General features: G+C 39.7%; 1 protein-coding gene across 7 annotated transcripts in view; it reads left to right on the top strand.

Annotated features, from left to right (window-relative positions):
- Positions 1–27369, top strand: part of nfic (nuclear factor I/C) — an 82117-nt gene extending 54748 nt beyond the window's left edge. For 3 of the 7 annotated variants that reach the window (XM_080431858.1, XM_080431860.1, XM_080431861.1), the window contains exons 5-14: positions 648–722; positions 1773–1847; positions 4059–4203; positions 5226–5347; positions 5465–5557; positions 7401–7514; positions 8739–8896; positions 9354–9525; positions 10792–10880; positions 17353–27369. In XM_080431858.1, the coding sequence (XP_080287984.1) occupies positions 648–722; positions 1773–1847; positions 4059–4203; positions 5226–5347; positions 5465–5557; positions 7401–7514; positions 8739–8896; positions 9354–9525; positions 10792–10880; positions 17353–17373 (1064 nt within the window). In that variant the 3' untranslated portion in view covers positions 17374–27369. The remainder of the gene's footprint in view (positions 1–647; positions 723–1772; positions 1848–4058; positions 4204–5225; positions 5348–5464; positions 5558–7400; positions 7515–8738; positions 8897–9353; positions 9526–10791; positions 10881–17352) is intronic. The other 4 variants (XM_080431862.1, XM_080431863.1, XM_080431864.1 and 1 more) reach the window with 2 other exon arrangements.

The following is a 27369-nucleotide window of genomic DNA, read 5'->3' as shown; positions in this document are numbered from 1 at the left end:
GTGTTTTCTTTCTCTTTCCTCTCTCACTACTCTGTTTTTGTCGCTGTCTCTGTTTCTTTCTCTGAGTCAGTACCTCTGTGCCAACAGCAGCTTTAGTTCTTGGCACCCAGGTTCTGTGGCCAAGAGAGAGAGAGGGGGAGAGAGAGCGAGAGAGAGAGAGAGAGAGAGAGAGAGAGAGAGAGAGAGAGAGAGAATGACAGAGAGATTGTATAAGGAAAAATGGGGGGTGGGGGCAGTTTGAATAGTCTGCCAGCAGTTAACTCCTCTGCACTCGATGCTCCTGCCAAAAAACACAATTCCAAAAAAGAAGGAAAAAAAACAATTTGCTCCGAAAAAATATATTCTTTCCTCAGAAACAACAGAAATGACATAGCAACAGTAACAATCATAAGAGATTATGGAGGGCATGGTTGGGGAGTAGCACATTACCGTTACAGTATGTAATGATGAAAAATAAGTGATTAAACTGTTGGAAAATTTGGGTTACATTATGTATACTCTCAGAGTTAAATTAGCTTAAAATGTAAATGAATTAAAACGATGGATTTCACTGTGTATTTGTTGGTGGTGACTGAGCCTCATCTCCTTGTAGCTACAAGCTCATTAATTTCCCCCATTGCTCTCTGTCTGCACCTCTTTCCCTTCAGAAGCAGAGCAGAGCAGCAGTCCCAGTCGAACAGGAGTGGGCTCTGATCAGGATGACAGCAGGACCGCCACCATGGGTGAGATTATATTGATATTATATTTGTTGGGTTAGGATTAAGACGTGGGTCATGAGATTTTGGATATTGTAATACATGATACGACTTACGCGTCGTGTAGCCTTTTCCTGGGTTTAATCACTTAACCCATTGATACCTGGAACGCTTCTGTGTCACTTTAGATGCCTTTGGCTATTCAAAAATAGCAGATATACAAGCTCATAGCGCGGCACCGAGTGCCGCGCTATGAGCTTGTAGATCTGCTATTTTTGAAAAATCGTGAAAAAAAAAATTCTATATTTTTTTCAAAAAACTGTTAGGATTTAGATTTTTTTTAAGAATCGTCTCAGGTCTTAATGGGTTAAACCCTATTTTATACTTTAAATAAAATAAAATAAAATAAACAATTATGAAAATTGCAACCCACAAGCTCACAACGTGTCATTATGTGATGTGTTTTGAGCTTGCACATATGCTATCGTCACTAACAATGAACATCCTTGAACTATTTAAAAATAAATAACAATCGTCTCGATAAGATATTATCATCACAATATCAATGTCGAGGCATTTGGTCAAGAATATTTGATTTGATTTGGTCTTTATCGGCCTGCCCTAGATGGTAATGAGGAACGTAGAGCATGCAACATCCACTCTAGGGAACAGGTGCAGGACAAACAGAGTAGCATCAAAATAAAAATAGAGTCCGTTCGCACACTGTTGTTGGCTCCCACTGTTTATTGCAGATCAACGTTTCGATGAAGGATCTTCATCAGGATAATGAAGATGACGAAGACACTTTGTGGATCGATAAACAGTGAGAGTTAACAACAGTGTTTGTGGACTCTATTTACATTTTTATGATGCACTCACCATCCACCCACACGCACGCACGCACGCAATCACACACACACACACACACACACACACACACACACACACACACACACACACACACACACACACACACACACACACACACACACACACACACACACACACACACACACACACACACACACACACACACACCACGGCACTTGTGTAAACTATACTGTTGTGTCTTTCTAGATGGTCCAGAGTTCCAGGACAGTTTTGTGACGTCAGGAGTTTTCAATGTCACCGAACTGGTCCAGGTCTCTAGAAGTAAGTACCTTAACCATTAATCCTGGCTGCATAACCCTTAACTTTACAGCCGCTATCATTTCCTACATCATAATCACAACGCAGCTTCACTGTGGGCAAGTTGGCCCAGGTAGAAGTACTATTCCTTTCTGTCCTTATCCTGTACCGTGTTAATTAAGGGTACATTTTAAATGAACACAGCGGTATTTATTACTTACTGTAGTTATTATTAAGTAAGTAGGTGGAAGTGACATGGATTGCTCTGGTGGAGCATTTTTTAATTAATTTACAATTAAAAATTTAGCAGACGCTCTTATCCAGAGCGACTTACAATAAGCAAGGTAATCACATACATCATACACAGAGAGACAGCTTCAGTAAACAAGGATCGCAGGTACGTAAGCCAGGAACCTAGCATCAGTCTAAAACAATAAACTCAAAATAGTAATCTTTACATCTGTTTAAATAACATGCTATCGAAATTACATTTTAACATTGTGGTCAAGAAAAAACAAGCCTAAGTAAGTAAAACGTGAGAACAAATGACCAAGGACTGTCTGCATGGTCATCATATCTAGGACAGTCGCTAGCATCAACGGAACAGAAGGTGTTAAGAAGGGGCACGGGGAGCGCTAAGTGCTGAGGGCTGAGGTAGAGTCTGGAACACCATCAGGGTGCAACAATTAATCGAGCTAAGCGATTTAATTGATTATAAAATAATAGATAATAATTCTTTTTTTAAATTATTATATATTTATTGAGTTTAACGTTTTTTTACACAGACAGCAAACACAAACACAACACAACAAATGGTCTTCACAATTGAAAAAAATCTAATAAAGATAGATAGAAATATACAGTATGCGTATCTGTATACACATATACATTACAAAGATAAATGATGAAGAAAAGACATGCATATTATAATTACAGCTCGGTGACAGAAAAAAGAGAAAGAAAGGGGAGGTATAATTACATTACCATAAACAAGGTACAGGACTTAAGATACACAATTTGTGATATTCAATCATTTAATAAAATGATCGATAAATAATCAATCCTTTTTTAGGGCACATTTCTTGGCCATCAAAGTAGTGAAAATAGCAGAGCTTTTAAACCTGGTATTTTCAACACTTTTGCATGACACTATTGTGCGACAAAGTATAAAACAACGCCTAAGAGGTTAATCGAATTGTTGATAAGTATAAAATATTTTTTTAACCCATGAATACCTGAGGCCGATTCTACAAATGTCTTCTAAATCTAAAACAGTTTTCGGAAACACTTATGTTGATATAATATCAGTGGTGCTCAAACCTTTTCATGTCAAGGACCCCCAAAATTATATGTATTTGGCCGCGGACCGCCATCTCAAAATATTTAGTTCCAGGGACCCCCAAAAGCAAAGATTTATTCATTTATTTGAAAAATACATATTCAAAGATTTGCACACATTTTCATGATTAAAAAAAAATAGCAGATCTACAAGTAAGAGTATAATAATCCCTAAGAAAATAATCGATTGTTCCTGCCCTTAACACCAGTACTTACTGCACATCTTTACCACCCAAGACGTCCTACTCATGCAGTTGGCGGTGCCCGCTATTAAACCCAGAAACGTGCGATTCAAAGGCGAGCGCTCTACCAACTGAGCTACCCGGACACAACCCATATGCTTACCATATGCTATTACATAGTGCTCATGTGAATGTGTGTTTATCTGTCTCTAGTTCTGCTGATGACATCTGTAGGTCCCAGTTCTTTGAAAAAGTTGCATACTCATCAGTATGTGGGGGTGTGTGTGTGTGTGTGTGTGTGTGTGTGTGTGTGTGTGTGTGTGTGTGTGTGTGTGTGTGTGTGTGTGTGTGTGTGTGTGTGTGAGAGCGTGTGTGTGTGTGTGTGAGAGCGTGTGCGTGTGCGTGTGTGTGTGCGTGTGCGTGTGCGTGTGCGTGTGTGTGTGTAGTTGCGCGGCAGTGTCATGCACCAGAAAATAGCTGCTCCAGAAGTTCATAATGCGCCACACAGTAACACGTTGTGAGCTTGTAGATTGGCAATTTTCTGACAATTTTCAGCTATTTTCGATGCCGTCCTATTCTTAAAATGTTTATGTCTTCACAAGTATAATACAAACGTGTGTGTGTGTGTGTGTGTGTGTGTGTGTGTGTGTGTGTGTGTGTGTGTGTGTGTGTGCGTGTGCGTGCGTGTGCGTGTGCGTGTTGCTTGTCTCTCCAGCTCCAGTAGTAACAGGGGCAGGTCCTAGCTTTTCTCTGGGAGAGCTGCAGGGTCATCTGGCCTATGACCTCAACCAATCAGTCAACCAGTCGGTCAATCAGCCAGTTAGCCTGAGACGGTCTCTGGCTAGCACATCATCCAGCGGGTATGTGCGCACACACTCACTCACTCACTCACTCACTCACTCACTCACTCACTCACTCACTCACTCACTCACTCACTCACTCACTCACTCACTCACTCACTCACACACACACACACACACACACACACACACACACACACACACACACACACACACACACACACACACACACACACACACACACACACACACACGTGTGCTCACAATGCGTTGCATCGCGACGCATTGTGAGCTTGTAGATCTGCTATTTTCAAAAGATTTTAATACATTTTATACATTTGAAAACTTCTGCATAATGGGTACTTTCTACTTTTGGTACTTTAAGTACATTTTTATACCAATACTTTTGTACTTTTACTCAAACTTCTACTTGTAGCAGAGTAAATTACATTGCAGTATTGATACTTTTACGTGAGTAAAACATTTTAGTACTTTTTCCACCACTGCTATTTTGCATGTCAAGATAATCAACAAGTGATTCATTTCTGTCTTTACAATGTAGGAGGAACATTGTAATTTGAGGCGTGTTCACATCCTTAGTCCTGTGACCAACTTTTGACACCACGAAATATGTATTATATTTACTCTCTACTCCATTGGTTCTCAAACTGGGGTCGGGGGACCCCCATGGGTCCTTGGGGGGCTACCAGGGGGTCCCCAGCAAAATGTGTTAATAAAGCGTCACAATCATTTCAACCCCTTTATCCATATTTTATACTTTGGCTATTCAAAAATAGCAGATACAAGCTCATAGCACGGCACCAAGTACCGCGCTATGAGCTTGTAGATCTGCTATTCTTGGAAACATTTGAAATTGTTTTGCTAATCTTTGAATATATATATTTTTAAAGCCAACATTTGTAACTCAAATCTTTGCTGCTGGGGGTCCCTGGAACAAAATATTTTGAGATTGGGGTCCGTGGCCAAATACATATAATTTTGGGGGTGCTTGACATGAAAAAGAACCACTGCTCTACTTGGCCTGTCCATCCATCTCTCTCGTTCTCTCTCCACGTCTCCAGGAGTAAACGCCATAAGTCGGGCTCCATGGAGGAGGAGGCAGACAGCCCAGGTGGAGAGTATTACCCCTCCCCCTCCTCCCCCGCCAGCAGCTCCAGGAACTGGACCGATGACATGGAAGGAGGCAAGTTTCTATTCTTTCAACTTTTGACGCGTCTTTCACTTGATTCTTTGGCCTGAGGTTGATTGTCCACAACAGTCAGGTGTTTGGTTGGTTTGATGTGACTTTTGTGTCTCCCAGAAGAGTGCCATGGCGTAGAGAGGGCTGACGTCAGAGGGTGCTTCCCATCTACCCAGACCCAGTGCAAAACTCAGGAACAAATGAACTGGCTTTGTAACTAAACGTTCCAAGTTTGTCAGCTTCTGTGGGATTACTCAAAACTATGATCTTAACTGTGATCTATGATCAGATATGTCTGGTTCGTTTTTTGAGCGTTCTGAGGAATGTTCTGTGGCTGTGGAAAGTACCATATGACTTCAGTAACCCATCTGTTTTATTTAAACTCTAAATGCCAAAGTCCTTAGTGTTTTCGTAATGTTTGTTTAGCCCACGACCCTTTCACTGTGGTCATTAACGCACATGGGGATCTACACCTGGGGAGACTCGTTAAAAGTAATTTCTTCATGTGCAGCTCCTCCAGAAATTGGCCAGTAACCCATTTTAGGCCCCAGTCCCGTAGGGCTGCAGACGCTCACGTGACGAGATACACGTTGCATCTATTTGCACCACCATTCTGGCAGGAAATCATGCAAAATGAATTCAAACGCTTGGCGGCAGCCGCCAGTATCCATTTCAACCTTATGATTTCACGGCACACTTCAAAAGACAAGCACAGAAGTGGAATTTCTGCTAGAGCCTTTTGAAAAGAAATGATTCCAGCGCTGCTAGCTAAGTGTTCTTCTGCTGTAAAACTAGCTCTGACCCATTACTCTGCACTAGAGTTCTGTAGCGCTACCTCAGCCTCTTTGGCTTTTTCTTTTTCTATTTTAGATTAAATGATTCAAGACTCACCACTACTGTAACATAGGTTGACATCAAAGGCATTTTAGCCAAAATCTTGCTTTAAATTCACACTTTACTCTGTTTTCTTCCCACCAGCATCAAGGCAGCTTAAATAAAAAATCAGACTTCAAAACTAGAAAAAATATGCTCTTCGGAGCACCGGTCTCCGCCAGGCTGGGTTGCCTAACCAGGGCCCACAGATTTTGGAAGTCAGTCATAGTCAATCGGAATGGATTATATCTGACTGATACACCTTGTTCACATGACTCCAGAAATAATGTGTACCGATTTGTGTGAGCTTTGGATAAAATCTGTATGAGTGGTAGCAAAATGTGTGTTTTGAACAAAACGCTAAATGGCGTGGCCTGGATGGAGAGTTGTGTCATGATCCATAGAATCCAAGGAAACAACATTTTTGACTGTATGACTCTACGTTTCAAGAGTTATAGGCCAAAGCGTGAAGTGGCCTGTTATAGCCTCTTATTGTATATGAATCGCTTAATTTCTTGGCCAACTGGGAGTGTGCGTACAAAGTTTCATGCCGATCCATCTAACCGTGCCAGAGATTAGCTGCTCACAAACAGACGGACAGACTGACACACGCACACGCGCACGTGCACACACACACACACACACACACACACACACACCGGACGGACGGACAGATGGACGGACAGATGGACGGACGGTCAGGAGCAAAAACATAGCCTCCGGCCTTCAGCGGTCCACCCTGGCGGAGACAACAAAACCCTCGTCGATTAATAATATGTTATTAGTGTAAAAGATTGGCGCTGAAAAGACTGAAAAGATCAGCGACACTCCATGATTCCTGCCAGCATGCCGTTGTTTTGATCAAGGCAATGCATGCTGGGATTGTGCCAACTACTGGAGCTTTTAGTTTGAGAAACCCAGTAATAGAGCATCAGTAGAATAATATGTTTCATGCTTAGATCAATGTGGGTCAAAATGTGGACAATTTACATTAACCTCCACGATCGATGTAAATTAATGCACATTTATCACATTTGACTTTGGTGGTAAGGCAGTGTGTGGCATATCAATGAGGACCAAAGTCAAGTGTTAGTCAATTGTTTTTAGATCAACTTCTAGTATGTATAGGCACAGTAACTATGATTTGCAGTACATTGTTTTGTCTCTGTTTGTCTGCTTCCAGGTCTGTCTCCTCCAGTCAAGAAGGCAGAGTTGGACAGTCCCTCTCCGCAGGAGGACTCACCCAGACTGGGCTCCTTCACCCAACACCATCGGCCTGTCATAGCTGTACACAGTGGTTCGTATTTAAACACACATGCAGTACTGTAATACTAGAAATGAACATGTTCATTTGACAGGTCAAATGGTTCTGAAATTTTAAGCTGGCATTGTGTGTACAGTATGTAATGTAGTGATTTGTACTTACTTGCAGTGGTGGTAAAAGTACTCACGTTTTACTTAAGTAAAAGTATCAATACTGCAATGTAGAAATACCCTGTTACAAGTAAAAGTCCGGAATACAAAATTTACTTGAGTAAAAGTACAAAAGTATTGGTAATTTGGTATCAAAATGTAGTTAAAGTAAACCAAAAGTAAAAGTACTCATTGTGCAGAATGTCCCATTTCAGAAGTTCAAAATGTATAAACAGTCTTTTGAAAATAGCCGATCTACAAATGTCCGAAATATATATAGGGCTGATGTGGTTAATGTGTTTTGTAATAATAATAAAAATCTACAAAGTAACTAGTAACTTAAGTTTTTGAATAATTGTAATGGAGTAAAAAGAACAATATTTGCCTCTGAGATGTAGTGGAGTAGAAGTACTGCAAATTGGAAATACTCCAGTAAAGTAAAAATACCTCAAAATTGTACTTAAGTACAGTACTTGAGTAAATGTACTTACTTTACACCACTGCTTACTTGCTAATGAGAAAACGCAGATAACATAATTGCATTTTAAAGCGATACTCATTCTGGTTTCTCTTGTGTAACACAAAGTTAAACTAATCAGCATTAGAGCACTTGGGTGGTGCTGGGGTAAAGTACCGGACCACCATCGAGGAGTCTATAGGGGTTCGAATCCACCACAGTGCTTTCAGTTTGGCTGAGCGTCTATACGAACATAATTGGCCCCGTGTTCAGGGGAGGGACGCCAGGTGAGGAGGCGGTGATATCTGTCACTGAATGCACTCCTACGGGCTGGGGGCGGCACCGATTGAGGAATGTTGAGCGGGAGGAATAGGACAAACGCTCTACGTCCTCCCCACTGGGGCTCCTCACTGGCAGGTGAGCCAGTAGGATTACAACAGCAGTGGCAAGCAGTGGGAGGAATTAATGAATTTGCATAATGACAAAATTGGGGAGAAAGAGTAAAAAAGTATTGTCTACTCTAAAGAAAAAAACGAATAAATAATCAAAACGGATGTGTTTTTAAATAAACACCAGAAGTAGCACCTTTAAACTGACATCTTTGACATTTTTTAATACATTTTGTTTTATTTGATCTCTGTCTCTCTCCAGGTCTGTCTCGGAGTCCTCATCCCTCATCATCTCTGCATTTCCCCTCTTCTTCCTACTTCCCTCACGGAGCGATCCGCTATCCTCCTCACCTCACCCAGGACCCCCTCAAAGACCTGGTCTCATTGGCCTGTGACCCTGCCAATCAAGCCCCCAGCTCTGTAAGTACAACCAACAAAACTCAGTCTTGTGAATAGAATCAATCAGGTTTAAAATGCAGAGGTTTCCCTTTCTTAGTGCCTTTCTCTTGTTCCATTAAAAATCACATTTGATTTTTACTCCTTTTCTTTTAATTGATTAATACTTTTTATGGAAAGTACACACCGCATTACATTTTATTGTAAATAAATATTATATATTATATATATATATATAATTATTATTATTATTATATATATATAATTATTTATATTATTATAAATAAAGGTGATTAACTAATTGATTTAATAATTGGGTCATCCATATCTCATCTGTGTGTGTGTGTGTGTGTGTGTGTGTGTGTGTGTGTGTGTGTGTGTGTGTGTGTGTGTGTGTGTGTGTGTGTGTGTGTGTGTGTGTGTGTGTGTGTGCGTGCGTGCGTGCGTGTGCGTGTTTGCGTGTGTGTCTCTCCATAAACAGCTGAATGGCAGTGGACAGGTTAAAGTCCCCAGTCACTACATCTCCTCGCAGATGCTGGCCCCGCCCGGCCCTGCACCTCCTTCCTCCCTCCCCAGGCTAACTCTGCCTGTGGTGGACTCCAAGACCAGTACCACCTCCTCTGATGGAGGGGCACACTCTCCCACATCACCCAGTAAGATGCAAATTCAGACATACTATGTGATATCAGAGATCAGTGGTGTAAAGTAACGTAAAGTACATTTACTCAAGTACTGTACTTAAGTACAATTTTGAGGTACTTTTACTTTACTGGAGTATTTCCACTCTACTCCACTACAATTCTTTGAAAACTTTAGTTACTAGTCACTTTGCAAATATACATTATTACATTATAAAACATACATTAACCACTTTATCCCTATTTTATAACTAGGCTATTTGAAAACAGCCGATCTTCAAGCACAACGCGTCGCATCGCGACGCGTTGTGAGCTTGTAGATCTACTATTTTCAAACATTTTAGTACTTTTACTTTTGGTACTTTTAAGTACATTTGGATACCAATACTTTTGTACTTTACTCAAGTACATTTTGAATTCCAGACTTTTACTTGTAACAGAGTATTTCATTGTAGTATTGATACTTTTATTTAAGTAAAACATTTGAGTGCTTTTTCCACCACTGTTCGCGCTATTCTGTTTATTTTTCATGATCACTTTCGCTTCCTGACTCCTTCAGACTCATTGGGTTCCGGTTTCATGACGCAGATTCCGTTTCCGGTTCTCATTTTTTTCCCGCGGTCATTTTCGGCCAGAATAGGAAACAGGAAAGTCACGTTTTTTCACACGGTATAAAAAACGAACGGAGAGGTCCACGTCTACTCTCTTTGGTCTGGGTGACGATCAGTCATCGTAGTCGTGTATCACATCGTAATTTAGCCCGATCAACGATTGTCGAAAATGTCAACATCCGGTTATGACCGGATGTGACGTGAGCCTGTTTGGGAGGGGGCGAGTGAGCCAGCGAGGTCATCAATGTGTCGATTTGTTGCTCTCTACTGGTAGAACTGTATTATGGGTTTAAAAACCCAATCAGATAATTTATTTGAATGAAAAATTAAAAAAAAAAAAAAAACAAAAAAACGCAAATTGCTGGCACTGGGGGAGTACTGAAAATGAAAATACTCTTGGCAGTGAAAGAGTTAAGTTAAAGTTCTATATTCCGATAATCATTCTAGTCTATAGCAATGGAATCGGAATATATAGCTATTTAACATCTGGCCATACAAATGACACAAATGTTGATCTGACTTCTAGTCCCAATTAGGTTTTTAAGAGTTTACCTGGTGAGTGCGTATGAGATTGAGCACAGTAACATTACAAAAGGTATTAGGATGTGTTTAATGGTTATCTTTGCCTTTTGTCTCTGCCTCAACCTCCTCTATCTTCTCCATCCTCAAGCATACTCGGCCCCTGGGACGCCTCCAGCCAACCGACCCTCCTTTGTTGGAGTCGCACCCCGTGACCCCGGTGGACTTTACCAAGCCCAGGTTAGAGAACGTTGAGTGGAAACACTGTGTTCAAACTGGACTATGTGTTGAGCTGGAAATCTTCTGATGTGTCAGTCCTGTTTCTTATAGTATGGCACACTAAGGATGTCCAATTTGCCTAAAAAAGTTGCATTGAAAACGTTAACCGGAAGTTATCAGCAGTGGTGTAAAGTACATTTACTCGAGTACTGTACATAATTTTGAGGTACTTTTACTTTACTGAATTATTTCCAATTTTCAATACTTTTACCTCTACTCCACTACATTTCAGAGACAAATATTGTTTTTTACTCCACTACAATTATTTGAAAAATGTAGAAGTTATTTTGTAGATTTGGATTATTATCACAAAACATACAGTAACCACTTCAGCCCTATATACATTTTGGCCATTTGAAAATAGCCGATCTACAAGCTCACAATGCGTCGCGATGCGACGCATTGTGAGCTTGTAGATCGGCTATTTTCAAAAGATTTTTATACATTTGAAAACTTGTGAAATGGGACATTCTGCACAATGAGTACTTTCCACTTTTGGTACTTTAAGTACATTTTGATACCAATACTTTTGCACTTACTTTACTCAAGGACATTTTTAATTCCGGACTTTTACTTGATACTTTTACTAAGTGAAACATTTGAGTACTTTTTACACCGCTGGTGTTCAGTAGACACTGTGTTCTCAAAATGTGTTGTCCTCGAGCAGAATATCATCTGATGTGTCAGTCCTGTTTCTTATAGTATGGCACACTAAGGATGTCCAGTTTGCCTAAAGCATCCTTGTAGCATTGAAAACGTTAACTGGAAGTTATCAGACTGTACCAAACCTGGACTATTAGAAACGGGTGTCTTCAGTAACTGCTGGGGTTGCACCAGCTATTTGTAAATCCTTTACAAGTAGCCGATGTGTATAAAGACCTTAGACAGTTCATAGTCATTAAAACTGTAATTAGTTTCAAACTATGGATTAACTAAATTGGGTTGCTCAAACACAGGGAATGTCTTAGCTAGTAAAGTATTATCATAAAGCCCATCATGAAGCAATTAACAATGTAAATACAGTCACTACAGCAGCATCACAAGCTATGACAGAACTTTCAAAAATAACTGTCAGTGAACCACAGCAACTTGTTAAACTTAGTTCCCTTTTTGCCATTCATTTATTAATATGTTTTGCATATACGTACATACAGTATAAATAATTGTATGAGTAATGATTAATTTGATAGTAGTTTACTGTAGTTAAAGGGATAGTTCACCTCCAAAATGACAGTTTTTTACAGTTTTTTTTACAGTTTTTTAGAGCTAGTCACCCCATGGAGACTATTTTTCAGTTTTTGTCACATTCCTAAGCCAATAATTTGATGACCGGCAGCGGTTCCGGTAGGACACACAAAGAGTCTCCTTTGTGTCTCCTACCGGAACCACTGCCTACCTGTCCTCTGGTCACCAAATTATTGGCTTAGAAATGCGACAAAAACAAAAAAATATCCATGAATTCAAGTCTCCATGGGGTGACTAATCGGGGGTGAGCTGTTCCTTTAATCTATAGTGGAGCCTCTATAATGTAGTAAATGTACTGTCAATGCGTTTATGTTAAAAACTAAAAACCTAAACAAAGAATAACCTTATACTATTGCTATAATGTTAGTTTGTTAGCTGTACATCCAAAAATGTATTTACACATATCATGTAGTGTTTCAAAATCTGTGATAATTGGTTTATTATGGTGATTATATAGTGTGGATATACAGGAGTAGAGCTTGCACACTACACCTCAAACGTACACCGTTATTAACGTTTTGATCTGAGCTGCGGAGATCCGTAACAGTTATATACGCCTAGAAGTTGGTAGGTGTATATTTAATAGCAACTAAGCTCAACATAAGAGTTTGTATGGTGTGCAACCCAGCTTAACCCATTAAGACCGGGAAAGAATCTGTGTCATTTTTAGATTTCTTTGGCTATGCCAAAAATAGCAGATATACAACGCGCTATGAGCTTGTAGAGCTGCAATTCTTTTTGAACAATCGTGAAAATCTGTGCAAATCTTTGAATATATATTTTTAAAGGGGACATTTGTAACTCAAATCTTTGCTTCTGGGGGGTCCCTGGAATTACATATTTTGGGATGGGAGTCCGCGGCTAAATACATACATAAATACAAACCATTTTTTTTGCAGATCTACAAGCTTGTGAGCTTGTATATCTGCAATTTTTGAATAGCCAAAGAAATCAAAAAATGACACAGATTCTTTCCCGGTGTAAATGGGTTAAGTTTAGTGATGTGAAAACTCCGATTCAGTAAAATGCTCACTATATCGCCGTCTAAATTTAGCGAGGGTCATGTGAACTAGACTAGTATTGACTGTTTAGGCAGACAGACTGATCCAGAGATCCAGAGATTTTATTATTGCTCTACATGATAGTTAGTTTGTAATATGTAGTGCCAGACATCATGCCTCCTGCTGGAGCTCGGGTTTGGTTGGTTACTTACAGTAGGTGATTAATTGGCTAGCTAATAACAATAGCTTCAATAGGTGGTTCGACCCAGGCCCGGTATCAGACTGCAGAGTGGCTGCTGGCTGCTGCATTGCAGTGCTTCTGCTCCATAAAACAGCCCGGCGAATACTGCTGAGCCAGGAGTATGAATGTGTGTGTGTGGGTGTGTGTATATGTGTGTGTGTGGGTGTTTGTGTGTGGGTGGGTGTGTGTGTGTGTGCGCGCGCACGTGTGTGTGTGTGTGTGTGTGTGTGTGTGTGTGTGTGTGTGTGTGCTCGCGCATGTGTCTGTGTAGCGTGTGTTTGAACTGAATGCAAGGTGAAATAAGTTCTTGGTAGTTAGGAGCGACAGTAAGGTGCGTTAGACTAAGCTTGTCAGAATAGTTCATCTAATTGCCTGATCAGACCCTATAGAACGGAGGGAAGAGCTAGTGTGCCATTATCTAGGATCGACAGTGTACTGATACACTGTGGTCTGTTTAGATCCCTGTTAACGCGACACAGAGTTGCGACATCGTGGCAGAAGTCGAGTAAGAAGAACCAAGGCGGGTTCTTTTTTAAATGTAAATGATCACTTATTACCTGCTAATACCTCCTTCTGTGTTACTCAAACTAGTCAGTGAAGTCTGATTACTTAGCGTTTTAGATAACGCTGCTTCTTGAGTCCACAAAGTTAAACAAAAAATATTTTCCAATTTTTACAGACTGTATTATGAATAGAGTTATAATAACCATTAAGCGTTTTTTTTTAACGGTTAACTCAGGATGTGTGTAATTACAGTATTTTGGTGTCTATTAATCTCAGAGACTATGAATATCCTGGGTTGCTCATTCAACCTTTATGTAAGATTCTCTGAGAGATCATTGAGGGAGACCCTCATTTACAATGATGCCGAGATTACACACACATATAAATGACATAAGAACAACAAGAAAAACAGTAATGTTGACAACAAACTGTTAAAACAGTTGCATGTTGACAGCAATCAGTTAAAACAGTTGCATACAGGTAATGCACAGTTATTATATAAATTCTAGGGCTGGGACTCGATAAAAAAAATTAATCTAATTAATTAGAGGCTTTGTAATTAATTAATCACAATTAATCGCATTTTAATCGCATATCAATATTTGACCTGAGAACAGTGAAAAGCATTTTTTTTCAAATGGATTTTGGCATACGTCTTTAAGTACATGTACTCAAGAACTGTACTTAAGTACAATTTTGAGGTATTTGCACTTGACTCTCGAGTATTTCCAATTTCTAATACTTTTACTTCTACTCCAGTAACTCCACTATATCTCAAAGGCAAATATTGTACTTTTACTCCACTACAATATTTGAAAACTTTAGTTACTAGTTACTTTGTAGATTTCGGTTATTATAAAACATACAGTAACCATGAGAAAATAGCCGATCTACAAGCGCAAGACATTGTGAGCGTGTAGATCTTCTATTTTCCACCACTCGAGGCTGGTAGAGTGTGTTGTTACTGTTGTTTTATAGTAGTTTAATTCATTAATAAAAATCGAGCGCATGTGACCCGCACCGCATCGTGCAGCCCCCCCCCCAGCGCACCGCCACCCCCCCCCCCCCCGTAAATGGGACAAACGCGCGTGTGGGGGGGGTATCCATTACAGATTTTATGCCCAGCCAACATTATCAAGCAGGCTCATGCACTGTGCTGGCTGCAGTTTACTTTGTTGTTGTCTGAGAAGTGAGAACCACGTCGCTTCAGGTTGGTGTGCTGGTATGATCGGTCCGTCTGAAACGCGTCCAGTGAGAATTTTTCTGTAATTAATTTATCGAAATTAACGCGATAAAGTCCCCGCCCTAATACATTCCTAAAATGGCCAATAGATGCTAGGGTATTCAGTTTAAGCTCTTGTTGCAAGAGGTTCCAAGAATCTGGTGCACCAATGCTGAAAGCAGTCTTTCCCAGTTCCGAACTGGCAAAAGGAACCAGAAGGACTGGTTGGCTGGAGCGAGTTAGAATGTGACTAGGTTTCTGACGTAGCATGGAAGAGATATAAGGTGGTAATTTTCCAACCAGGGCTTTATAATTAAAGAGGTGTTGAGTGAATGTACAAAGTAAAATCAACAGCTGCTGTGTACCTTTATTACACTGTGAATCCAGAGGGTTAATTTAACTCTGAGAGTGTACAAATGGAACCAAATGTACCTGTAAGTGTCCATTTTGGTTCCATTTGTACACTCAGTGGAAAAACTTGGAGAATTTTCAAATCAATCCACAAGTGACCGTAAGCAAAACAACGAGTCTAATAACTCTTGGTTTCCCTGTTTTTTTTAAATGTTTTTTATTTGACCTTTATTTATACAGGTGAATTCCCACCGAGATACAAGATCTCTTTTACGAGGGAGCCCTGTTTAAAAGGCAGGCTGTGCAACTGAAAAGGCTGCAGACAGTTAGCTAAATTAATCCACAGTTACAGTAAATGGCTCGGTGTCCTGAATCCCACCACATCCAGTATACAGGTCATAGGCTAGATCTTTTTATGTCCCCACAATTTTCCGTGAAATAAAAACATTTTTTTTTAATTATTATTATTTCTAATTCCATAAATTAGTGAAAATAGCAGATCTACAAGCTCAAGCGCGTCACGTCGCTAGTTTTCACTAGTATGGATACCGGGGAGACATCAAATTTCTTTTTTGGTGTCTCGTACTAAAAAGTTATCTGACATTTTTTAGTTTTAGTCTAGTTTCAGTCAACTAAACATCATCCAATTATATAAAAGGTATTTTGGCGGGCCTTGATGGCATTGTAATGGCTGATTTTACACTTGGTTGCATGCTGAAAATCGCCGATCTACAAGATCTTGTAGATCTGCTATTTTCAGAGCGTTTCAAGACGCATAAAATGACTCTAGTTTTTATTTGTTGACGGACTTGTCAATATATTTAGTCTTAGTTTTAGTCATCGTAGCTTAGTTTTTATTTAGTTTTCGTCTGTGAAAAAATGCATGAGGCAGCGTGAGCTGATGCTGTTATTGGTCTGCTTTTGCGGGGACAAAGATAGGGACAGAGATACAGACAAACCCTGTGCTTAGACAGCTGCATGGCCCCTTCGGCGCCGTGCCGTAAAAGTGACCTTGTTCATATTGTATAGCTTTATGGAGGCTTACTATGGTTTACTGCTGATGCAGACATTATATATGAACACTGCAATGCAAAACCATAAAGAAAAATCTGAGTGGTTTTGTGAATCATTCTCTCAATCTCCCCTCTTTTTGCTTTGCTCTTCTGTAATGGATTTCCCTTTTGCGGATTCTTGCTTTAATATCGATTTCGTATTTTGAGGTTTATAAACGTAAACATTTTCAACTGTCATGCTTTATGCTAATTGATGCAGTTGGTTTAAACAATGAAAGAGAGCACAATATGTACTTCGGCAAAGTACTACTACTTATATTCTACTACTATTTATGTTTTGTGTTTTATTTTATTTTTAACCCATTAAGACCTGGAACGCATCTGTGTCACTTCTTGATTTGAGCTAAAAAAGCATTATTTTACACTTTGGCTATTCAAAAATAGCAGATATACAAGCTCATAGCGCGGCACCGAGTGCCGCGCTATGAGCTTGTAGATCTGCTATTTATGAGAAATCGAGAAAATTTGTGCAAATCATTGAATATATATTGTTTTAAAGTGAACATTTTTAACTCGAATCTTTGCTTCTGGGGGGTCCCTGGAACAAAATATTTTGAGATGGGGGTCCGCGGCCAAATGCATATCATTTTGGGGCTCCTTGACATGAAAAAGTTTGAGAACCACTGACATAGCAACATAGGTTTTTTTCTTTAAAAAAAATGGATTTAGAAGACATTTTGTAGACACACATTCATGCACAATGCTGACTATCTACGTGTTCCAAATGTCTTTGTGGGCACGCAAATTCACCGTTTGTTTGTTGTTTACCTGAATCTGTCTTCTCTATTTGTTTCAGTCTTGGTACCTGGGCAACTGAGTGACCTTTAGAAGGAGGCTGATTATCACGACAAAGCAATGTCCCTGAAGGAGAGACAATTATGTTGTCAACAAGAAAACACAAGCCGAAAAATACACACATAAAAGCATAATGTGTTTGTTATGCATATATAAATGTACACCTGAATATATTTATATATGTGTATCTACCTAAACATGTTAGAGACATCCTTTGGATGGAGAGAGAGACAGACAGACAGAGAGAGAGAGAGACGGAGAGAACCGCGGGCACCCCCAAACCAAACACAATGCAAAAGAGTGATGATGATGGAAAAAATGGCTGCGGCGAAGATGAACACCAACGAGAACCTGTGATATTCAAACAACAGCGACGGATTGAAGGCAATGGGGGGTGTTCGGTGCAGAGCAGCCCACATGAACTGTCAGCCGTGAAGCCCGGCCAGATTCAGGCCTCTCTACCCGAAATCCCACGAGGCCTCTGTCCTAAAAATATCCCCACGGCAACAACAACAACAAGGTTTGTTACAGTACATGGGACAGGACATCTCTCTATACACCTTCCTTCTCTTCCCCCTGACCACTCCCCAGAATGGTTAGTCCTCTATCCCGGGCCCCCCTTTGCCCTCCTAAACATTGAGGACCTCCTCACTGGGAAGGACATTAGCCCGTATACCCCCGACCCCCCCTCTCTCCTCCCCTCATCACACTCAGAATGCCCCTCTCCGCTGCAGGTGCTGCTTCTTATATATGCAAATAAGCCTCCCTTATTTTCTGAATCAACCAGAAAGAGAGAGAGAGTGAGAGATCCAGTTTTTTGATATATTATTTCTTTGCACTTTTCACTATGTTTTTGGATGTGCTCGGGGGAAAATTGGAGTTCAAACAGCAGCAGCTCGTTGCTCTCTTATCCCACCAAAAGACAAGAGGCTTTCTCTTTCCTTTTTATTGACAATCATCATCGGCCTGTATACCTGTCATGTTGCTTTCTTCAGAGGCTCATGTTTCTTAAGACTGTTTTGATTGTGCTTTTGTTTTTTTTCGAATTAGGAAAACGACGAATCACGGTGGAATGTAAGAACTATTATGTTCATGCCTACAGTACTCTAACACGGCACACGATGCTACAGTTACATACATACACAGTGGTACTGGTTTAGTGGGACGGTGCACAGATATTTTGGAGGGCAGGGGCACCAGCCAAACAAAACAAAAAAAAGCGTTTTCCATGAACATCTTGCCCTGTTTAATCCATTAAGACCGGGAAAGCATCTCTGTGTCATTTTAAGATTTATTTGGCTATTCAAAAATAGCAGATATACAAGCTCATAGCGCGGCACAGAGTGCCGCACTATGAGCTGCTATTGATCTGCTATTTTTGAGAAATCGTGAAAATTTGTGCAAATCTTTGAATATATATATATTTTTTAAAGCGAACATTTGTAACTCAAATCTTTGCTTCTGGGGGGTCCCTGGAACAAAATATTTGGAGATGGGGGTCCGCGGCCAAATACATATAATTTTGGGGGTCCTTGACAGTTTGAGATCCACTGATATAGAAACCTACGTTTAAAAAAAAAAAACTGTTAGGATTTAGAAGACATTTGTAGATGCGTCCCCGGATCGAATGGGTTAAGTGACGATGGTGAAAGTAATTTCTATATAAAAAACGACATGAATGAAGATATTCTAGCACAGGACTGTGGGTGGCAGGGGGCTAAAAAGCCCTCGTTGGACCTTTATCTGTGCACAATGCCTGATTGATAAGAATTGCGACGAGTTGAGCTACCGCTGTGAAACAGCTGGTAGAAGAAGACTGTAATGTTGAAATGCCAAGATAGCTTTGATTGTGATGCCGGACAATTCTGTCTAGCGCGTGTGTTTGAAACTCTATCATGGTGTGGCGATGTGTGTGTCAGAATGTGAAACTCTGACATTTTGTGTGTGGCTGTGTGCAAGAATGTGAATATGGTTCCTGTATCTCCACAACAACTCATACCCTGCTCTTTACCCGAGGAGACTTCGTGTGTAGATTTTCTGTCCCCTGATTGTCTCAGCGGACTCAGTATTGGTTATTTGGGAAAGGGGTTTGTACTTGTATCTAGGTGTAATACTATTGGATATAACAGGCATTGCACTTTTTTTTCGAGCAGCTTTTTTTGGCGTGATAGTAGTGTGGCATGTTGCCAAGCAAAGGTGGGTTTTACTGTGTTATTGTAAGAGGTTGTCAATGGTTTTTGACAGCAGGGTACATGAGCTGAACTTTGAACTGAGCACAAAACCCAGGTTCCCTCTCCAGTTCTAGAATGCTTCCCTAAATAATGAGTGGTTCAAGTGCAGAACTCATCCTACCCTCATCCTCCCTGACCCTATATCCTCCAGGGCTGAAAGCACGGAGGCGTATATCTCTAAAGCTGTAACCCATGGTAACCATGGCAGCGAAATTACGAGTTAATGTGGGGGATGTAAGAATGGAAGAAATAATGCTTGATTTGGTTTATGGTTGGTTTCAGCACGTTGGGTTTTCTATTGTGCAACATGCCCAGAATAGATCACACAAAGCTACAGTGGATAAGTTACTGTACATTCTTCAAGCCCGATTTGAGGCAATCCAACTTTGAAACAGCTTTGTTTAAACGTTTCACATAATTTAACATAGAATGGAAACCCTCGACACAGGTCTTATGCAAAGTAAATATCAATATATACCAAACATCAATTAGAAGTCAGAACACGACCATAAAGGCACAGTTAAACAAGGAACAATGAAGAGTTACCTCCTGCATATTGCTTATGGTCAGACATCTGAAAGAGGTCTGAATCATATGAAAGGTCTTTTGGCTGAGACTAGGTCAAAACTAAATCTAATTGTGAAACACATCATCAGCATGCGTAAAGCAGTCTGTTGTATGGCCGAAACAACCTTATTTGCATTGATCGTTCAATGATAAAATTCCAGCAGAGGTACCAAAAGTAAGATAGCTTTCTTGTGACATTTCTCTATTCAGATCGGGTCTTCTGAGAGGTCATGAAGGCTGCTTAAACAAAGTTGTTTGATATGAAATGGCCACATGCTAACCTCTAAGGCCTTGTGCTCTTGAAAACCAATATATTGTACAGTAATTTGCTGGTAAGGGTGGTCTGTGTGAGAGTGAAATTTGTTTGAACCGCTAGTTTTTTTTTTAGGGTTAAAGTTAGCAGTGGCCTATGACTGCTACAGGTTAGGTTTTATCTAAAGAAAGTGCTGATATCGACCATATTCACACGGCGGCTATTTTGCTCTTACCATCCTCGGGAGAGTTTCCCATTCCCCAAGTATGACGTAAGAGCAAAATGGCCGCCGTTTGAATTTGGTCAGTGACCTGGATCGTATACTGGCTTCGAAGAGGGTTTGGGTTAAGGTGCGTTGAGCCTGATTTATACTTATTTGTATGACGGTGTCCCATGCCAAAAATAGCCAATCAACAAGCTCACAACGTGTCGAGTTTCTGAGCTCGTAGATCGGATATTTCCGGCACAGGACACGGTCAGATGATGGAATATAAATTTGGCATTAAAGTTAGCTGAAAGCTGATGTAAACTGCATGGTGCTGCTGTGGTCGCTGTGCTGACCTAAAGAATGCATGGCTCAACCTGATGATACCTCTCCCTCCTGATCCTGTTCTTAATCCTTCCCCTCTTTCTGATACTCTTCCTTCATTCTTCCCCCTCTTCTCTTTCCCTCTGTATGACAACAGAGGGCGCTATATGGAAGAGCGATTCCCTATCAAATCTACTCCTTTGGATTTTAATAATAGCCCTGTTGTTAAACTTCTCTTTTGCACGATATTTCATAAAACACATTATGTGCCTTGCCTTTAGTTAAATAACAATGATACATTATTAAGGAAAAGTGATCATTCTTTTTCTTTTTCTTGGTACAACTGGTAACATTTCAAAAATACAAAAAACAGAAAAAAATGCTGCATGTGTGACTGCTTGTTGTTGCCCAGTTTAGCTGGTAGACAGTTTTTAGGTTAGGAGAAAATGGTCCATTAAAAGAGATCCTTCAAATGGTCTGTCAGTAACAATACTAACCCAAGTGTCTCTCCGTGGAACGCCTTCACCAGCGTCTGTGCATCTCTTTGTGTACACGGTAAAATCCTCAGTGTTAATTTAACTCCGAGAGTGTACTAATGGAAGAAAATTGACCTGTAAGGGTCCATTTTAGTCCCATTTGCATACTCTCGGAGATAACCACTTAAACCCCATATACTTAGTTGACCGGAGTCCCCCCAGGGGTCTATTTTAGGCCCCCCTCCTTTTTCCCTCTACACCAAATATCTTCGCGGGAAAATAAACAATCTACAAGCTCTACAACGCGTCGAGCTTCTAGATAAGCTGTTTTCGCCGAATGTTTGCCCCCAGATGAGTAGGGATGCTAGGGTTCATGTGGTTAAATGAACACTCAGGATTTTACAGTGTATGTTACTTTTCAGCAGAATATGTAACAGCAAAACATGTGTCAAAATGTGCTTCTGACAACCCGTCGTTAACATATGTTAATTAACATTTCATAAAGTGTTGATGTTAAAACTACCCCCTTTGGATGTGCTGAAAATGACATTCTGTAAAGAGTGTAGTTATGGCTAGCTACCTGGGATCTGATGATGGCACAATGGTTAGAGATAATGGTAAGAATCCCAGATCGAATAGAAAAAGAGAGATCTTGTGGAAATGGTGGAAACTCCTGATCAAAATATTCACAATATGATATGAATAAAAAGCCATTTTCAGAGTCTGTAGTTAGCTCTGTTTCCCCTCTGCTGTGGCGATGCTGCCATAGCAATTTTAATGTATAAAAGAAGTATTAAATACGTACATAGACATAATAGTGTTGGAGAAAGGCACCTTGTTCGTTCAGAAAGTCTTACTTATTTATTGTGAATATTTTGTCAGGTGTTGAGCTATGCCCGTATTGTTCATGTACTGTATTAACATGTAGTTCATTTGAGGTTGTGGCCAAGCCACACAGAGTATGACTTCCATGAAATGGATAAGGCATCGAGGTTATAAGTTTAGGGTTAGGTTTAGAGTTATGCCTGTCAGCTATTGGTGGGCTCCAAGGTTCTGCAGCTTTCTGATAGGCCCGGCAGAACACCGTCCATTTCTTTATTGGCTGAGTTTGACCATGTGACTGATCGTGTGACAGGATGTGAAAAAGAGGCCATAAGTGAGGTTTGAGCTTCATTCTGATGCATGCACTAAACACTATATTAGGCATAGTCTGTGCCTACTCAACTTGGCTTTCATTTTAGTTTATTTTTTATTTGTTTATTTGTTACTTTGCTTGTAGAACTATTACAGTTTTCAACACAATAGTGTGTATAATATTATGTACAATATAGGCATATCGATAAAAAAGGATACAATGTGTATAGGATGTTTTAAGATTGTCCATGTTTGTGTGTTTAAGTTGGGCTCTTTAAAGCCAGTGGCCAAGCCACAGAATATACTATGTTCCATGTAATGGAAGAAACCTGGATGGACTGATGCTAAGATTTAACTGTGTAAAGGATGATGAGATGAGAAATGATTAATAGAAGAGATATGGTGTGTTGAAAACTAATGGTTTGTCTCTACTAAAGAACAGGAGCCTCTCAGCTTGAAGTTAGTTTCATTTGTGTTGGTCACCCTTGTTAACCGACGACGTTTCTTGCCAAAGTCAAGCAAAGAGAGAGTTTGTCCATTTTGTACTTGAGGTAGTAACGTGTTACTGGTCCTTCTGTAGAACCAGTAGCTTTTGGCGTCAAACAACATAGCAGGGTTGTGGTGTTAACATGGTTATTACTAAACAACACCATGTCCAAACTCTTTTAATCACTGACTTGTTGCTTGTTGCTGAGAACAGTAGAGATGAAGAAAAGCTTTAAATTATGTGAAGTGAGTAAGAAATGTGTGAGGCTGTGATGGAGATGGTATGGTTAACTGGGTGTTATGGCATGCTGTGGTTAGTGAGGTGAATTAACTGTCAGCATAATGGCAACACAGCGACTGAGGTTGCCAGCCCTCAAAGACTACAGACAAGAACAGCAGAAAGAAACAAGATAACTGACAGAACAGATACGCCAGACAAAGTTGGACCCTCAGCATCGCTACTTTATGCTATCTGTGAGCGTGTCTGTCCTAATATAAATCAACAAATAGCTGACACTAATCTGTGAGTGAGTTGTAGTATGAAATTACAATGTCACTCAATCCCCACGTGCTTCTTATGGTCAATTCTTCATAGACAACAATAAATGGATGAGGTAGAGCTAATTGATAAAGGGAATTGTTTGGAATTGTATTCTGAGCATAGTTGCTGCCCCTTATCTGGAACTAAGAAGTGTTCACTGGAAAATATCCAATACGTCTGCCCAGAAAACATATCCATAAGACATTTAGATCAGCTCGCATAGAATCACCAGTTAATTAGCAATACCCATGGAGAAGCATTATGGAGTTAGATGCTACTAAAACGACCACTCACCAAACTGTTTGGTGTATGCAGTATGCTATGGCTATGCCTCAAACAGGAAAAACTGTATTTGTAAAGAACCCATTGAGATGGCCAATAATGTTTCTATTTAACAAAGCCAAAATGTTGTCTGTCTGGCTCTTGAAAAGCATAATTGAATGACAGGCTGCCAACATATGGAACGTCACGGAACTGAATTTGTGGTGAAGCAGGTTGTGAAGTGTGATCCTTCTTCATATCTATCACTCTGTACTATCGCCGTCTTAACTGTCAAATCATACAACCGCAGACTAAATGCACAAAGAGATTTGGCTACCTTCTCTTAACGCAATGACAAATACCAATCAGATATGATAGACATGATAGGTCCACAGCATTGTGAAAGTATACCTCTGAGGTTTAGAGATGGTCAACCGTGCTGTTTCAGTAGAGAGGTGATCAGTGTTATTATGCAAAGTGAGGTTTAAATGGTGCTAGGGATCTGCTGTTGTCACTGAGTGGCTTTTATTTGTGGTCTTCAAAAACGTATTTCTTTTTTTACCCATCAGCCTGTTATGCAGTCATCATCATCAAAATAGTGCAGATTAGATAAACCACCATCTTGCATATTAGTTTGTTTAATTGAATTTTTTATTTCTTATTTTGATTAGCTGTTCACCACCCTGTCTGGGTATGCTGATTATGACAACAACATACCAGGTCGAGAAATTGTATTTACTGTGTTCTGTCTACAAAATGGATGATTGTGATTGAACAGTGAAAAACTAACGCCAAGGTTGAATGGCCTGGTGACAAGATATATCAAAACCGCTCTACAAGAAAAGCACCATTTTAAACAATGTAACGCCATTTCAAACTATGTAACACAACAATACCATTGTAACTGACCACCTGGTGACAGAGAGAGCATGAGACTGAAATAGGGTTGATGAAAATTTGCTTTGAATATGATGTTCTACCTCCATGTTTAGCCTTCCATGGTTCTCTCATCAGGTCAAAGAAATTGCCCCATCCCAGTTGGCATGGACGGTGTTCACTTTCTCTCTCCTCTATTTTAAATAAACCAGCAGGTCAACAGCTTGAAAACTGATAAAAACCAAAAATGATTTCAACAAGCAGTGCCTATTATGTTACTGCTGATTTAATTTGAATTATTTTGTACGCTAAGCTGTGCAGTACTGTTGTATTGAAATACTGTACTGCATGGTCATTATGACACATCGTAGTCTGGAGGGGATGGTGGTCTGCGATGAGGTCATCACCAGCCCTGGCCAATAGAAGTGGGCCATGCAGGTCCTGAGGTGACAAGCCATACAAACCAAAGAGTATAAAAAGAAAATAGAGAGAACAGAAAGTGGGGGAAAAAAAAAAAGGGCCAACTAGAAGTGTGAAAGATGAGCTGAAAAAAACAACCACATTTTCCGCTTTCATTTAGAAATATGCACTGTAACAATGGGCAGTTTGACAAAGCACATCATTACAGATCATCTCATTTGAATCCATGTTAGTTGGAGATTTCCATTGGGACACAGATTTATGTCTTCAGAATTCTCTCTATTTTTTTTTTATTACTCTGATACAAACTTAAGTGCTGTTCTGGGTGATCACTGTTAGCATTGTTAGCTAGGAAAACACCAGCACACTGGCGCTGGTACTGCTAACAATGATTGGCTAGAATTGTTACCAATTATAACTATTCTGACATATTCTTAAAGTATTTGTTAGCAGTTATAACGGTTATGGATGATCACTGTTAGCATTATTAGCAACAACAAAAAAAGTCTCTGGGTGTTTCAAGTACAACGTTATAATGGTTCTTGATTATTTCTGTTTGCATCGTTGGCAGAGGAATGACTCAGATCTCTCCAAACTTATGGCTGGATGCAATAAGAGGTATGGAGGCTGGTTGGAATTAGCTATTGAAACATTAAAGTGTTATGTTGGTTTTCATAGAGGGCTCTTTTCTATAACAGTTTATGTGATTCCCCTATGTTCTACTCCACTCTGTTGCTGCTGTTGACTGAAAACCAAGTAACTCTAATATTGGCAGTTTCCATTTTTTATTTTCATACTTGAATTTTTCATTATGTGCTAAGCTTCCTGGTCCTGGCACAGGCACAAAAAACAATTTTTATGTAGTTCCAACAATATACAAAAGTTGGAAAATAACAATTTTCCATATTTCTTAATTATGTAAACTCTGACTTTTTAGAGATACAAGGTTTTCCTCTGACAGCAGTGCTTTATTGGTTCATTTCTGTATCTGTTGGTACTTTGTTTCTGCACGCAGTTTTCTCCATGTGCTGTAGACAGTTTCTAAAGAAGGGAAGAAACATTATTTGTTTCTCAGAGAACATTTTTAATGCAGTGTCATATTTTAAGGACTTTTTTTCTCATTATAACTTTTCAGATAATATTATTGTAAAGGACTGCTTTGCTTGCCGCCAGACATATGTCCCCCACACCAGAGAGAACATAAGGAGGAACAGCTCTGCTATTAGACGACAAAGCCCAGAGTCACGAGAAATTTGCCTTTTCACAATTTCCATAAGCCTGATTTATACTTTGTCATACAGCAGTGTATAAATTAAGCATTAGTTAAAGACAGCCAATCTTTGTAAACTCGCCTAGTAGAGCTTTTTGCCTTGGGCTAACTTCCCTTTCACACTGGCACTAAAGTGGGCTAACAGAATAAGAATTTATCTGGACCATCTAATGACGTTTGAAAAGGGAGTACATTATCGGTAAGACTTCACTTACAATGCAAATTCATCTACGTAATTAACACTTAATTAATGATTAATTAATCTTGAATTACGTGTTAATTAAGCATTAATTATGTGCATGAATTTGCCCGTTCGAAAGTGTAACCAAATGATCAAATACTGTAGCCAGCTGTTAACTGCAGTACAGATTTTGAGCTCAAGGTGTTGAAAAATGTTGTCTACAGAGCAGCTATACTATAACATAACTTCAGTAACAGTTTTAAGAATGATTCAGTTTAGTTTTTTAGTTGAAACAAAAGTCAGTTATAAACATAAACTTGACTTTTGAATATTTAGAATTTCGCTTCATTTACACATAGGATCATAAAATCTGGCATAAATGATGTGACCAGTGAATAGAATATTCCCCCTTCAGAGGGCTTAGAGAAGTTTTTTATTAGTTTTCTGTTTTTTTTAAATACAGCCGATAAAGTCAAATTAATACTTTACCAAAATTAACTGGTTTTCCACTAAAAAGCATGAGGCGTCAAATTCTTTTGTTGAAAATCAGTACATTTAACTAGTGACACAGTCGTAGGATGAAATATAAATTAGGCTTAACAGTTGGCCTTAAGAGCAACATGTTTCTGAACTGATGTTATTGAGCTGGTGTGGGGAATATTAAGAGCTTTGATAATATTTCATTATAACCCTATTCAGCCATTGCTATCAGCAGATGCTGATGAATTCATTACTGGAAGTGAGTATGTTTCCCTATGCAAAATATACCATTAATAAACAAGCTATGCCACAA

Source organism: Gymnoscopelus braueri, assembly GCF_963280865.1.
Source record: "Gymnoscopelus braueri genome assembly, chromosome: 6".
Classification (NCBI taxonomy): Eukaryota; Metazoa; Chordata; class Actinopteri; order Myctophiformes; family Myctophidae; genus Gymnoscopelus; species Gymnoscopelus braueri.
This window is presented reverse-complemented; position numbering and strand designations above follow the sequence as displayed.